The 14963-nt window shown below is 38.7% G+C and overlaps 1 protein-coding gene and 1 non-coding gene across 2 annotated transcripts; both read right to left on the minus strand.

Annotated features, from left to right (window-relative positions):
* Positions 1-272: 272 nt before the first annotated feature.
* LOC148553581 (uncharacterized) lies at positions 273-1979 on the minus strand. The gene is made up of 3 exons (XM_088494841.1): positions 1546-1979; positions 580-819; positions 273-462 (listed from the first exon to the last, which is right to left on the minus strand). Exons 1-3 carry the CDS (start codon positions 1977-1979, stop codon positions 273-275), a joined length of 864 nt encoding a protein of 287 aa, XP_088350967.1.
* A 5482-nt stretch (positions 1980-7461) lies between these two features.
* LOC148553582 (small nucleolar RNA R71) lies at positions 7462-7565 on the minus strand. Its single transcript, XR_015893601.1, has one exon. It is a non-coding gene; the product is annotated as a small nucleolar RNA R71 (small nucleolar RNA).
* Positions 7566-14963: the final 7398 nt, after the last annotated feature.

A 14963-nucleotide genomic window follows, 5' to 3' on the forward strand; every position in this document is an offset into this window, starting at 1 on the left:
GACGTACCAGAAACTGGGTCGTTACACAACACCTAAAAATGGAGTGTTTCTTTGGTACCAATAATTCAACCTGATCAATGCAAATCTTCATGAAAATCACAATTTAGCATAATAGAGTCTATCTAAGCAATCTCAAAAATTAAGCATTTACCAAATCAAGAAAGAGTTCAAGACTATATATACAAAAGAGAGAAAAGGGTAGATCTCACCATGGTGGGGTGTCTCCCACCTAGCACTTTTGTTTAACGTCCTTAAGTTGGACGGCCACTAGCTCAATTCTCTTTGCCATTAGGTGCATCTTCCAAAAGGAACACCTCCATCTCTTCGTTGTTTGTCATCTTTTCACCATAATACAACTTTAGACGATGCCCATTGACCTTGAAAATGTCGGAGCTTGAAGGATAGCGCAAGTGATAGACACCGTATGGCTCCGCTTTTTCTACTGTATAAGGTCCTTCCCATCTTGAATTGTAGAGAAGGACTAATTCGCCGGCTTTAAATTCTCTTCCTCTTATGTTCTTATCATGCACGGCTTTCATCCTCTCCTTGTAAAGTCTAGAGTTCTCATAGGCTTCTAGCCTCAAACACTCTAATTCCACTAGTTGTAACTTTCTCTCGATTCTGGTCCCTCCCAAACTTGAATTGCACTCCTTGACAGCCCAATATGCTTTATGCTCTATGTCCACCAGTAGGTGGCAAGCTTTGCCATAGACAAACCGAAAGGGGCTCATGCCAATCGGCATCTTGTAAGCCGTTCGGTAGGCCCATAGTGCATCGGTGAGCTTGGCACTCCAATGCTTTCGATGAGGCTTCACAATCCTTTCCAATATTCATTTAATCTCCTGATTGGAAACCTCGGCTTGGCCATTTGTTTGTGGGTGATAGGCCGTGGCTACTTTATGCATGATACCACATTTCTTCATTAATCCTTCCATTCTCTTGTTGCAGATATGTGATCCTTGGTCGCTCACGATTTCTCGTGGTGACCCGAATCGACAAATAATGTTATTTCTTACAAAATAAAGGACCACATTAGCATCGTCCGTCTGGGTGGGTATCGCTTCCACTCATTTGGACACATAATCAACGGCTAGTAAAATGTAGAGAAAGCCACTAGAATTTGGGAATAGCCCCATGAATTCGATACCCCACACATAAAAAATCTCACAAAATAGCATGGTTTGTTGGGGTATTTCATCCTTCTTGGAGATGTTACCAAATCTAAGACATTGAGAATAAGATTTACAAAAGAGAGAAGAGTCCTTGAAAAGGGTTGGCCACTGAAATCTACAATCTAGGATTTTCCTCGCCGTCCTTTGAGGTCCATAATGGCCTCCTCCTTCGGAGGAGTGGCAAGCTTCCAAGATTGATTGAAATTCAGTTTGTGGAATGCACCTGCGAATTTCTTGATCCGCACCACATCTCCATAGGTATGGGTCATCCCATACATAATATTTGGATTCGCTTTTTAGCTTGTCCTTTTGATGTTTGGAGAGATTAGGAGGAAAGGTGCGAGACACCAAGTAATTGGCAATTGGCGCGTACCAAGGTATGACTTCCGAGATTGCTTGCAAGCCCTCAAAAGGGAAAGAGTCATTAATAGGAGTGGCATCGCCTTTGGTGTGCTTAAGGCGACTCAAGTGATCTGCCACTAGGTTTTGCGAACCACTCCTATCCTGAATTTCTAGGTCAAATTCTTGCAATAACAAAACCCATCTAATCAACCTTGGTTTGAATTCCTTTTTAGCCAACAAATATTTTAACGCCGCATTATCTGAGTACACTACCACCTTGGAACCAAGTAGATACGCTCGGAATTTGTCCAAAGCGAAGACAATAGCCAACAACTCTTTTTCGGTGGTAGTGTAATTGGATTGGGCTCTATCCAAAGTTGTTGATGCATAGGCAATGACATAAGGATTCTTACCCTCGTGCTGTGCTAGCGCGGCTCCCACGGCAAAGTTTGAAGCATCACACATTATTTCGAACGGCCGACTCCAATCCGGCCCTCTCACGATGGGAGCTTGGGTCAATGCCACTTTAAGCTTGTCAAAAGCCTCCATGCACTCCTTGCTTAGATCAAACTCAACTTCCTTTTGCAACAGTCCAGATAGAGGCAATGCTACCTTACTAAAGTCCTTGATAAATCTTTGATAAAAACCTGCATGTCCAAGGAACGAACGGACTTCCCTCTCGGACGAGGGGTAAGGCAAACTCGATATAACATTGATCTTTGCCGAATCCACAGAAATACCATCTTTGGAAACAATATGTCCTAAAACGATACCTTGCCTAACCACAAAATGACACTTCTCAAAATTTAGGACAAGGTTCGATTTAGTACATCTTCCCAACACTTTTGCATGGTTATCCAAGCATTGATCAAAAGAGTCCCCATAGACGGTGAAGTCATCCATGAATACCTCCATACATTGCTCTAGAAGATCCGCAAATATGCTTATCATGCACCTTTGGAAAGTTGCCGGTGCATTGCATAAGCCAAACGGCATACGCTTGTAGGCATAAGTTCCAATGGGGCACGTAAATGTTGTTTTTTCTTGATCCTTTAAAGCAATGTGGATTTGAAAATACCCCGAATAGCCATCTAGAAAACAATAATAAGGTTTACCGGATAGCCGATCAAGCATTTGATCGATAAAACGGTAGCAAAAAGTGATCCTTCCTAGTGGCCGTGTTCAAACGCCGGTAGTCAATACATACCCGCCATGAGTTTTTCACCCTCGTAGCTATAAGCTCCCCGCTCTCATTCTTGATTGTGGTCACCCCGGACTTCTTTGGCACAACTTGGATGGGACTTACCCATTCACTATCCGAAATGGGGTAAATGATGTCCGCCTCTAATAACCGGGTTACCTCCTTCTTTACAACCTCTAGAATGGCATGATTCAAACGTCTTTGAGGTTGCCGAATGGGTCTAGCTCCTTCTTCCAAGAAGATTCAGTGCTCACACACTTGGCAGCTTATGCCCACTAAATCTGCCAAGCTCCATCCTATAGCTCTTTTGTTCCTCCTCTAAACATTAAGCAACTTCTCTTCTTGTGGAGGAGTGAGTTCCCTTGCAACAATTACTGGGAACTTGTGAGCTTCATCAAGATAGGCATATTTTAGATGGGGCGGTAGTGGCTTCAACTCTACATATTGTTCTTGACTTGGCATTTGAACTTCCGGTAGATCTAGAGGGGGTATGGTGTTCTCTTCACATCCGTGGGGGCTCCACACACTTGATTCTTCAATCTTTTCATCCATATTTGAATAATGCATTTCGGCCACAACATTGTCAATTAAGTCACACCGGAATTTGTAATGATTCTCTGGTGGGTGTCTCATGGCTTCATCAAGACTAAAGCTAACAACTCTTCCATCAATTTCAAAAGAATAAGTTCCAGAATAGACATCCTATTTGAATCTAGAGGTCCTCAAGAATGGCCTCTGATGAGTGGATAATTTATACCCTTTTTATTAGTATGTTTTAATTTATACCCTTTTTATTAGTTTTTATTCAAAAATCACATTTCTAGACTTTACTATAAGTTTGTGTGTTTTTTGTGATTTCAGGTATTTTCTGGCTGAAATTGAGGGACTTGAGCAAAAATCTGATTCAGAGGCTGAAAAAGGACTGCAGATGCAGTTAGATTCTGACCTCCCTGCACTGGAAGTGGATTTTCTAGAGCTACAGAAGCCCAATTGGCGTGCTCTCAATTGCGTTGAAAAGTAGACATCCTGGGCTTTCCAGAAATATATAATGGTCCATACTTTGCCCGAGATTTGATTGCCCAAACTGGCGTCCAAAGACAGCCTAAAACATCTTGGTGTAAAACGCCCAAACTGGCACCAGAATTGGAGTTAAACGCCCAAACTGGCACCAAAGCTGGCGTTTAACTCCAGGAAAAGCCTAAGCACGAAAAAGCTTCAATGCTCAGCCCAAGCACACACCAAGTGGGCCCCGAAAGTGGATTTCTACACTATCTGTACTTTGTTACTCATTTTCTATAACCCTAGGCTACTAGTTTAGTATAAAAACTACTTTTAGAGACTTATTTTACATCTTTTGATCTTTTGATCTTTTATATTTGGAACTTATATGACATGTTTGGAGGCTGGCCTCACGGCCATGCCTAGACCTTTCACTTATGTATTTTCTACGATGGAGTTTCTACACCTCATAGATTAAGGTGTGGAGCTCTGATGTTCTTCACGACTTAATGCAATTACTACTGTTTTTCTATTCAATTCACGCCTACTTCTTCTCCAAGATATACTCTCGTACTTAATTTAGTTTAGTCCGAATGAAGGGGTGACCCGTGATAATCACCCAATCTTCGTTACTCGCTTAGCCAAGGTCGCGTGCCTGACAACCACAAAGCGATCTACATGATGTTCAACGTAGTCCTTGGACGATAGCTGGAGTATGTTCTCTTGGGTTTCTAATCTAAGATTAGAACCTTCGTGGTATAGGCTAGAATTATTTGTAGCCATTCTTGGGATCCAGAAAGTCTAAACCTTGTCTGTGGTATTCCGAGTAGGATCCAGGATCCGAAAAGTCTAAACCTTATCTGTGGTATTCCGAGTAGGATCTGGAAAGGGATGACTGTGACGAGCTTCAAACCTGCGAATGTGGGGCACAAGTGACAGTGTGCAAAAGGACAATGGTCCTATTCCGACGCTAGCGGGAACCGATAAATGATTAGCCGTGAAGTGACAGTGCATATGGATTTATTTTCATCCGAGAGGATCATACAGCTTGCCATGGAAGGAGGTAACGCATGGTTGGAAGAAGGCAGTAGGAAAGCAGAAGTTTAGAAGCAACAAAGCTTCTCCAGACTCTTATCTGAAATTCCCACCAATGAATTACATAAGTATCTCTATCCTATTTTATTTTTTTATATTTTAATTATCAAAACTTCATAACCGTTTGAATCTGCCTGACTGAGATTTACAAGGATGACCATAGCTTGCTTCAACCTAACAATCTCCGTGGGATCGACCCTTACTCACGTAAGGTTTATTACTTGGACGACCCAGTGCACTTGCTGGTTAGTTGGCGCCATTGAAATCAAAATTTTGTGCACCAAGTTTTTGGCGCCGTTGCCGGTGATTGTTCGAGTTTGGACAACTGACGGTTCATCTTCTTGCTCAGATTAGGTAATTTTATTTTATTTTTAAGCTTTTTATTTTAGAAAAATTCAAAAAAATGATAAATAAAATTTTTTTCTGAAGAATAAAATAAAATATGTTTAGTTTTCAAAAAATTCTTAAGAATTTTTAAGAATGAATTCTAGAGTTTCAGATGATGCTTTTATCATCACAGGAGCTAGTTGATTCCCATCAATTTGGCTGTTGTATGTAATGTCCTGCTGAAGCTTGGCTAGCCATGTCTAATCTTTTTAGACAGAAGCTTTAGACTAACATTGCATGATTCCTGGAATTCCTATTAAAAATTTTGAATTTATTTATTTTCTCCTTTTCCAATTAATTTTCGAAAAATACAAAAAAATTTCATAACATAAAAAAAAAACTAAAAATTTTGTGTTTCTTGTTTGAGTCTAGTGTCAAATTTTAAGTTTGGTGTCAATTGTATTTTTTTATTTTCAAAAATTCATGCATGGTGTTTTTCATTGATTTTCAAGTTGTTCTTGTTGATTCTCTTTGTTTAATCTTTAATTTTTCTTGTTTGGTGTCTTTTCTTATTTTTCATGTGCATTCTTGAATTACTAGAGTCTATAGATTAAAAATTTTTATGTTTGTTGTCTTGCATATTTTTCTTTTCTTAAAAGTTTTCAAAAATAAGTTCTTGATGTTCATCATGATCTTCAAAGTGTTCTTGGTGTTCATATTGACATTCAAAGTGTTCTTGCATGCATTATTAATTTTGATCTTAATTTCTTGTGTTTTGCATCATTTTTTATGTTTTTCTCTCTCCTCATAAAAATTCAAAAATAAAAAATATATCTTTCCCTTATTCTTCTCATAAATTTCGAAATTTTGAATTGATTTAATCAAAAATTTTAAAATTTAATTGTTTCTTATTAGTCAAGTCAAATTTTAAATTTAAAAATTCTATCTTTTCAAATATTTTTTTAAAAAAAAATCAAATCTTTTTCAATTTCCTTCTTAATATTTTCAAAAGTTTTAAAATTTGATTTTCAAAATCTTTTTCTTATTTTTATTTCATATTTTCGAAATTAATACTAACATTTAATGTTTTGATTAAAAAATTTTCAAGTTGTTACTTGCCTATTAAGAAAGGTTCAAACTTTAAATTCTAGAATCATATCTTTTGGTTTCTTGTTAGTCAAGTAATCAACTTTAATTTCAAAAATCAAATCTTTTTAATTTCCTTTTCAAATCTTTTTCAAAATAAATTTCAATCATATATTTTTCAAAATCAATTTCAAAATCTTTTCTAACTTCTTATCTTTTCAAAATTGATTTTCAAATCTTTTTCAATTAACTACTTGACTTTTTGTTTGATTTTAAAAATTTACTATTTCAATCATATCTTTTTCAAAACTACCTAACTACCTTCTTCTCTCTCCAATTTTCGAAAACTCCTCACCACTTTTTCAAAATTCTTTTTTAATTAACTAATTGTTTAAATTTTAATTTTCTTTTATTCCTTTTAATAATTTCGAATACTAACCAATAATTAAAATAAAAATAAAAATATTTTCCTTTTAGATTAATTTAAAATTTGAATTCTCTCTCTCTCTCATCTCTTTCTATTTATTTATTTATTTACTAACACTTATTCTTATAATTCGAACCCTCTCTCCCTCTCTGTGTTTGAATTCTTCATCTTCTCTCTTCTTCATTCTACTCTTCTATTCTTCTACTCACAAAAAGGGATCTCCATACTGTGACATAGAGAATTCCTATTCTTTTCTGTTCTCTTCTTTTTCATATTAGCAGGAGCAAGGATAAGAACATTCTTGTTGAAGCTGATCCGGAATCTGAAAGGACTCTAAAGAGGAAATTAAGAGAAGCTAAAGCACAACACTATGGAGAGGACCTGACAGAATTTTTCGAAAAAGAAGAAGAGATGGTCGAACCCAACAACAATGGTGGAGATGCAAGGAAGATGCTTGGTGACTTTATTGCACCCTCTTCTGACTTCGGTGGAAGGAGCATCTCATTCCTGTAATTGGAGCAAACAACTTTGAGCTTAAGCCTTAATTAGTTTCTCTGATGCAGTAGAATTGCAAGTTTCATAGACTTCCATTGGAAGATCCTCATCAGTTCTTAGCTGAATTCTTGCAAATCTGTGACACTGTTAAGACCAATAGGGTTAATCCTAAGTTCTATAGACTTATGCTTTTCCCCTTTGCTGTAAGAGACAGAGCTAGGACATGGTTGGACTCACAACCTAAAGATAGTTTGAACTCTTAGGAAAAGTTGGTCAATACTTTCTTGGCCAAATTCTTTCCACCTCAAAAGTTGAGCAAGCTTAGAGTAGAAGTCCAAACCTTCAGACAGAAGGAAGGTGAATCCCTCTATGAAGCTTGGGAAAGATACAAGCAATTGATCAGAAGGTGTCCTTCTGACATGTTTTCATAATGGAGCATCATATGTATATTTTATGATGGTCTGTTTGAATTGTCCAAGATGTCATTGGACCATTCTGCTGGAGGATCTATTCATCTGAAGAAGGCGCTTGTAGAAGCCCAGGAACTCATTGAAATGGTTGCAAATAACCAGTTCATGTACACTTCTGAAAGGAATCCTATGAATAATAGGACAACTTAGAAGAATGGAGTTCTTGAGATTGATACTCTGAATGCAATATTGGCTCAGAACAAAATATTGACTCAGCAAGTCAATATGATTTCTCAGAGTCTGTCTGGAATGCAAGCTGCATCCGGCAGTACTAAGGAAGCTTCCTCTGAAGAAGAAGCTTATGACCCTGACAAACCCCAATTTGACGGTTTGTTTTGCCTTGAATTTAGAACATTTTGATAACCTTTGTCACATTTAGCCTAAGAATTAGCATGGTTTTGTTATCTCTTCCATGATTGTGCTTAAGTGTAAAAACATGCTTTTAAGCCTTATTTTGATGAATTCTAGTTCCTCTTTGATTCCATAAGATGCCTTGATGTGTTTGCTAGTAATTCCAGGATTGAAATAGGCTAGGCATGGATCAAAGAAAGCAAGGAAGGAAGCATACAAGTGGAAAGAAGCATAAAAAGTCAAAGAAGCAAAGTCAGCCATGCACGCACACGCGCACAAGGCGCTCACGCGCACATTGCAGAATCGACCAAGGGACGCGCACGCGTACCATGCACGCACGCGCCAATGATGGCACATGACCTCATTAATGCAACACGTGCCTGGCGATTTGAGAGGGTTTCTGAACCCATTTTGGCGCCAAATTTCTGAGGGAAAGGAATAAAAGGATGAAGGATTAAGGGATGAGCATTCATTCATTCATCACTTAGGAATGTTAGTTACCAATTAGTTGAGTTTTGAGCTTTGTAGTTAGAGTTAGAGAGAGAAGCTCTCCCTTCTCTCTAGAATTAGGATTAGGAATTAGGGTTAGATTAGGATCTCATAGTTCTAGGTTTAATTCAAGTCTCTTTCTACTTCTACCTTCAATTGATGATTGCTACACTTTAGTTCTTCTCTCTATCCCTATTCTCTTGTTGTAATTTCTCTTATTTTGTTTCTAGGTTTTGTAATTGAGATACTTTTGTTCTCTTTATTTTCTTTCAATAATGCAATTTGAGGTAATTCATGATAATTGTGATTTCCTTGATTGTTGTTGTTAATTCCTTTCAATAATTGTTGATTAGACTTCATTCTTGTTGTTGATTTACTATACTTTCCTTTTGTGCCTTCCAAGTGTTTGATGAAATGCTTGGTTGGATTTTAGTGTAGATTTTGTTCCTCTTGGCCTAGGTAGAGTAATTAGTGACACTTGAGTTATCTAATTCCTTTGTTGATTGGTAGTTGGAGAGATTGCTAATTAGTTTGGAGTGCACTAAAGCTAGTCTTTCCTTGGGAGTTGGCTAGGACTTGTGGCTCAAGTCAATTCATCCACTTGACTTTCCCTTAATTAGTAAGGGTTAACTAAGTGGTAGCAATGAACAACTCTCATCACAATTGAAAAGGATAACTAGGATAGGATTTCTAGTTCTCACACCTTACCAAGAGCCTTTTATAGTTGTTAGTTTATTTTCATTGCCATTTACTTTTCATGCTTCTTATCCAAAACCCCAAAATAACTCATAACCAATAATGAGACACTTCATTGTACGTCCTAGGGAGAACGACCCGAGGTTTAAATACTTCGGTTTATAAATTTTAGGGGTTTGTACTTGTGACAAACAACTTTTTGTATGAAAGGATTAGTGATTGGTTTAGAAACTATACTTGCAACGAGATTTCATTTGTGAAATTCTAAACCGTCAAAAATCCAATCGTCAGACCCTGAGAATCCTGCAATGGAAGAGGTGAATTACATGGGAGAATCCTATGGAAACACCTATAATCCTTCATGGAGGAATCATCCTAATCTCTCATGGAAGAATCAACAGAAGCCTAATCAAGGCTTCAATAAACAATGGTAGAAGAAATAGGTTTGGCAATAGAAAACCTTTTCCATCATCTTCTCAGCAACAGACAGAGAATTCTAAGCAGAGCCACTCTGACTTAGCAACTGTAGTCTCTGATCTATCTAAGACCACTCTCAGTTTTATGACTGAAGCAAGGTCCTCCATTAGAAATTTGGAAGCACAAGTGGGTCAGCTGAGTAAAAGAGTTACTGAACTCCCTCCTAGTACTCTCCCAAGCAATACAGAAGAGAATCCAAAAAGAGAGTGCAAGGCCATAGCTATAACCAACATGGCCGAACCTGGAGAGGAAGAAAAGGTAGTGATTTCCAGTGAGAAAGACCACAATGGACGTCTACTGGCCTCCAAGGAGTTCTATAATGAAGAACCAAAGGAATCTAAGGCTCATATAGAGACCATAGAGATTCCACTGAACTTACTTTTGCCATTCATGAGCTCTGATGAGTATTCTTCCTCTGAAGAGGATGAAGATATTGCTGAAGAGCAAGTTGCTCAATATCTAGGAGTAATCATGAAGCTGAATGCCAAGCTATTTGGTAATGAGACTTGGGAGGATAAACCCCCATTGCTCATTAATGAACTGAATGATCTGGTTCAACTGAAATTACCTCAGAAGAAACAGGATCCTGGAAAGTTCTTAATACCTTGTACCATTGGCACCGTGACCTTTAAGAAGGCTCTCTATGACCTTAGGTCAAGTATAAACCTCATGCCCATCTCTGTAATGGAGAAACTAGGGATCTTTGAGGTGCAAGCTGCAAGAATCTCACTAGAGATGGCAGACAATTCAAGGAAAGAGGCTTATGGACTTGTAGAGGATATCTTAGTGAAGGTTGAAGGCTATTACATCCCTGCTGACTTCATAATCCTAGAGACTGGGAAGGATGAAGATGAATCCATCATCCTTGGAAGACCCTTCCTAGCCACAGCAAGACCTATGATTGATGTGGACAGAGGAAAGTTAGTTCTTCAAGTGAATGAGGACTACCTTGTGTTTAAGGCTCAAGGATCTTCTTCTGTAACCATGGAGAGGAAGCATGAAAAGCTTCTCTCAACACAGAGCCAAACAGAGCCCCCACACTCAAATTCTAAGTTTGGTGTTGGGAGGCCAACATCAAGCTCTGAGTCTCTGTGAAGCTCTCTAAAAGCTTTACTGTCAAGCTACTGACATTAAAGAAGCGCTTATTGGGAGGCAACCCAATGTTAATTAATTATATTTATTTGTTTCCCATTGTTATTTTATGTTTTCTTTAGCTTGATGATCATGTGAAGTCACAAAAACAACAAAAAATTCAAAAATAGAATGAAAAACAACATTAAAAATAGCACACCTTGGAGGACAGACTTACTGGCATTTAAACACCAGTAAGGATAGCAGAATGGGCGTTTAACGCCCAGCCTGGCAGCATTCTGGGCGTTTAACACCAGAAAGGGCTGTCTGGCACAGGCTGGCGTTAAACGCCAGAAATGGGCATTTGGCTGGCGTTTAATGCCAGAAATGGGCAGCAGACTGGCATTTAACGCCAGGAAAGGTAGCAGGGCAGGCGTTTAACGCCATGAAATGTAGCAGAGTTGGCATTAAACGCCAGAATTGGCACAGAATGGGCATTTGAACACCAGAATGGTGCAGGGACTCAAATTCCTTGACACCTCAGGATCTGTGGACCCCACAGGATCCCCACCTACACCACTTCTTCTTCTCTCCTCTTCACACCTTTCCATAACACTTTTCCCCAAACACCATTGACCAATCACCTCAATACCTCTTCCCTAAATACCCTTTACCTATCAAATCTTACCCTCTTCCCCATATCCTCTTCATCACTCACATCCATCCATCATTAAACCCCACCTACCTCACCATTCAAATTCAAACCATTTCCCTCCCAAACCCTCCCCTTCATGACCGAAACCCCTCTCTCCCTTACCCTATAAATACCCCTCCTCACTACCTTCAATTTCACACAACATACACACTAAAACCCACCTTGGCTGAAACCACCACACATCTCCGTCTCCTCTATTTCTTCTTCTTCTACTCATTTCTTTCTTTTTTTGCTCGAGGACGAGAAACCATTCTAAGTTTGCTGTGGGAAATGCTAAAGCTTTTTATTTTTCCATAACCATCAATGGCACCTAAGGCCGGAGAAACCTCTAGAAAGAGGAAAGAGAAGGCAATTGCTTCCACCTCCGAGTCATGGAAGATGGAGAGATTCATCTCAAAGGTCCATCAAGGCCACTTCAATGAAGTTGTGGCAAAAAAAAGGTGACCCCAAGTCCCCTTTAAGCTCAAAAGAGTGAATATCCAGAGATCTGACATGAAGTTCAAAGAAGAGGTTGGGAAATCCTCACCAACCCTATTCAACAAGTCGGGATCTTAATAGTTCAAGAGTTCTATGCCAATGCATGGATCACTAAGAACCATGACCAAAGTGTGAACCCGAATCCAAAGAATTGGCTCACAATGGTTCGGGGGAACTACTTGGATTTTAGTCCAGAAAATGTGAGGTTAGCATTCAACTTGCCAATGATGCAAGGAGATCCTCACCCTTTCACTAAAAGGGTCAACTTTGATCAAAGATTGGACCAAGTCCTTATGGACATTTGTATGGAAGGCGCTCAATGGAAGAGAGATTCAAGAGGCAAGCTGGTTCAACTAAGAAGGCTTGACCTCAAGCCCGTGGCTAGGGGATGGTTGGAGTTCATCCAACGCTCTATTATCCTTACAAGCAACCGGTCTGAAGTTACACTAGACCGGGCCATCATGATCCATAGCATCATGAATGGAGAGGAAGTAGAAGTTCATGAGATCATATCCCTAGAACTCTACAAGGTGGCGGATAAGCCTTCCACTTTGGCAAGGTTAGCCTTCCCTCATCTCATTTGTCACCTATGCAATTCAGCTGAAATTGTCATAGAGGGAGACATCCTCATTGAAGAGGACAAGCCCATCACTAAGAAAAGGATAGAGCAAACAAGAGAGCCCACTCATGGACCTCAACAAGAGCATGAGAAAATTCCTCATCATGAAATCCCTGAGATGCCTCAAGGGATGCACTTTCCTCCACAAAACTATTGGGAGCAAATCAACACCTCCCTAGGAGAATTAAGTTCCAACATGGGACAACTAAGGGTGGAACACCAAGAGCATTCCATCCTCCTCCATGAAATTAGAGAAGACCAAAGTGCTATGAGGGAGGAACAACAAAGGCAAGGAAGAGACATCGAGGAGCTCAAGCACTCCATAAGATCTTCAAAAGGAAGAACTAGCTGCCATCCCTAAGGTGGACCCATTCTTTAATTTCCTTGTTCTTTATTTTCTATTTTTCGTTTCCTATGCTTTATGTTTTGTCTATATTTGTGTCTTTATTACATGATCATTAGTGTCTAGTGTCTATGTCCTAAAGCTATGAATGTCCTATGAATCCATCACCTTTCTTAAATAAAAAATATTTTTAATTGCAAAAGAACAAGAAGTACATGATTTCGAATTCTATCTTGAAATTAGTTTAATTATTTTGATGTGGTGGCAACACCTTTTGTTTTCTGAATGAATGCTTGAACAATGCATATTTTTGAATTTTTTGTTTATGAATGTTAAAATTGTTGGCTCTTGAAAGAATAAAGAAAAAGGAGAAATGTTATTGATAATCTAAAAAATCATAAAATTGATTCTTGAAGCAAGAAAAAGCAGTGAATAGAAAAAGCTTGCAAAAAAAATGGCGAAAAAAATAAAGAAAAAAAAATAAAAGAAAGAAAAAGAAAAAGCAAGAAGAAAAAGCCAGTAACCTTTAAACCAAAAGGCAAGGGTAGAAAAAGGATCCAAGGCTTTGAGCATTAATGGATAGGAGGGCCAATAGGAATAAAATCCTGGCCTAAGCGGCTAAACCAAGCTGTCCCTAACCATGTGCTTGTGGCGTGAAGGTGTCAAGTGAAAAGCTTGAGACTGAGCGGTTAAAGTCGTAGTCCAAAGCAAAACGAGTGTACTTAAGAGCTCTGGACACCTCTAACTGGGGACTTTAGCAAATCTGGGTCACAATCTGAAAAGGTTCACCCAGTTATGTGTCTGTGGCATTTATGTATCCGGTGGTAATACTGGAAAACAAAATGCTTAGGGTCACTGCCAAGACTCATAAAGTAACTGTGTTCAAGAGTCAACATACTAAACTAGGAGAATCAATAACACTATCTGAATTCTGAGTTCCTATAGATGCCAATCATTCTGAACTTCAAAGGATAAAGTGAGATGCCAAAACGGTTCAAAAGCAAAAAGGCTACAAGTCCCGCTCATCTAATTGAAGCTAATCTTCATTGATAAGTTTGGAATTCATTGTATATTCTCTTCTTTTTATCCTATTTTGTTTTTAGTTGCTTGGGGACAAGCAACAATTTAAGTTTGGTGTTGTGATGAGCGGATAATTTATACCCTTTTTTGGCATTGTTTTTACATAGTTTTTAGTATGTTTTAATTACTTTTTATTATATTTTTATTATTTTTTATTCAAAAATCATATTTCTGGACTTTACTATGAGTTTGTGTATTTTTCTGTGATTTCAGGTATTTTCTGGCTGAAATTGAGGGACCTGAGCAAAAATCTGATTCAGAGGCTGAAAAAGGACTGCAGATGCTGTTGGGTTCTGACCTCCCTGCACTCGAAGTAGATTTTATGGAGCTACAGAAGCCCAATTGGCACACCGTCAATTGCGTTAGAAAGTAGACATCCTGGGCTTTCCAGCAATATATACTAGTCCATACTTTGCCCGAGATTTGATGTCTCAAACTGGCGTCCAAATATAGTCTAAAACATCTTGGCGTAAAACGCCCAAACTGGCACCAGAATTTGAGTTAAACGCCCAAACTGGCACCAAAGCTGGCGTTTAACTCCAGAAAAAACCTAAGCACAAAAAATCTTCAATTCTCAGCCCAAGCACAAACCAAGTGGGCCCCGGAAGTGGATTTCTGAACTATCTACACTTAGTTACTCATTTTCTGTAACCCTAGGCTACTAGTTTAGTATAAAAACTACTTTTAGAGACTTATTTTGCATCTTTTGATCTTTTGATCTTTTATCTTTGGAACTTGTATGTACACATTTGGAGGCTGGCCTCACGGCCATGCCTAGACCTTTCACTTATGTATTTTCTACGGTGGAGTTTCTACACCTCATAGATTAAGGTGTGGAGCTCTGCTGTTCTTCATGACATAATGCAATTACTACTGTTTTTCTATTCAATTCACGCTTACTTCTTCTCCAAGATATACTCTCGTACTTAATTTACTTAAGTCAGAATGAAGGGGTGACCCATGACAATCACCCAATCTTCGTTACTCGCTAAGCCAAGGTCGCGTGCCTAACAACCACAAAGCGATCTACA

This window comes from Arachis ipaensis, chromosome B7 (assembly GCF_059453495.1).
Source record: "Arachis ipaensis isolate K30076 ecotype BB chromosome B7, ASM5945349v1, whole genome shotgun sequence".
In the NCBI taxonomy this organism is placed as follows: Eukaryota; Viridiplantae; Streptophyta; class Magnoliopsida; order Fabales; family Fabaceae; genus Arachis; species Arachis ipaensis.

What these genes read in the sequence shown, in the direction of transcription:
- LOC148553581 (XM_088494841.1), bottom strand. Translation starts at nt 1,979, where the DNA reads ATGTGTGATGCTTCAAACTTTGCCGTGGGAGCCGCGCTAGCACAGCAC. An exon ending in ATCTCGGAAGTCATACCTTG is followed by an intron (nt 820 to 1,545) that starts GTACGCGCCAAT and finishes AATATTGGAAAG; the next exon opens with GATTGTGAAGCCTCATCGAA. An exon ending in GTGGAATTAGAGTGTTTGAG is followed by an intron (nt 463 to 579) that starts GCTAGAAGCCTA and finishes CTACAATTCAAG; the next exon opens with ATGGGAAGGACCTTATACAG.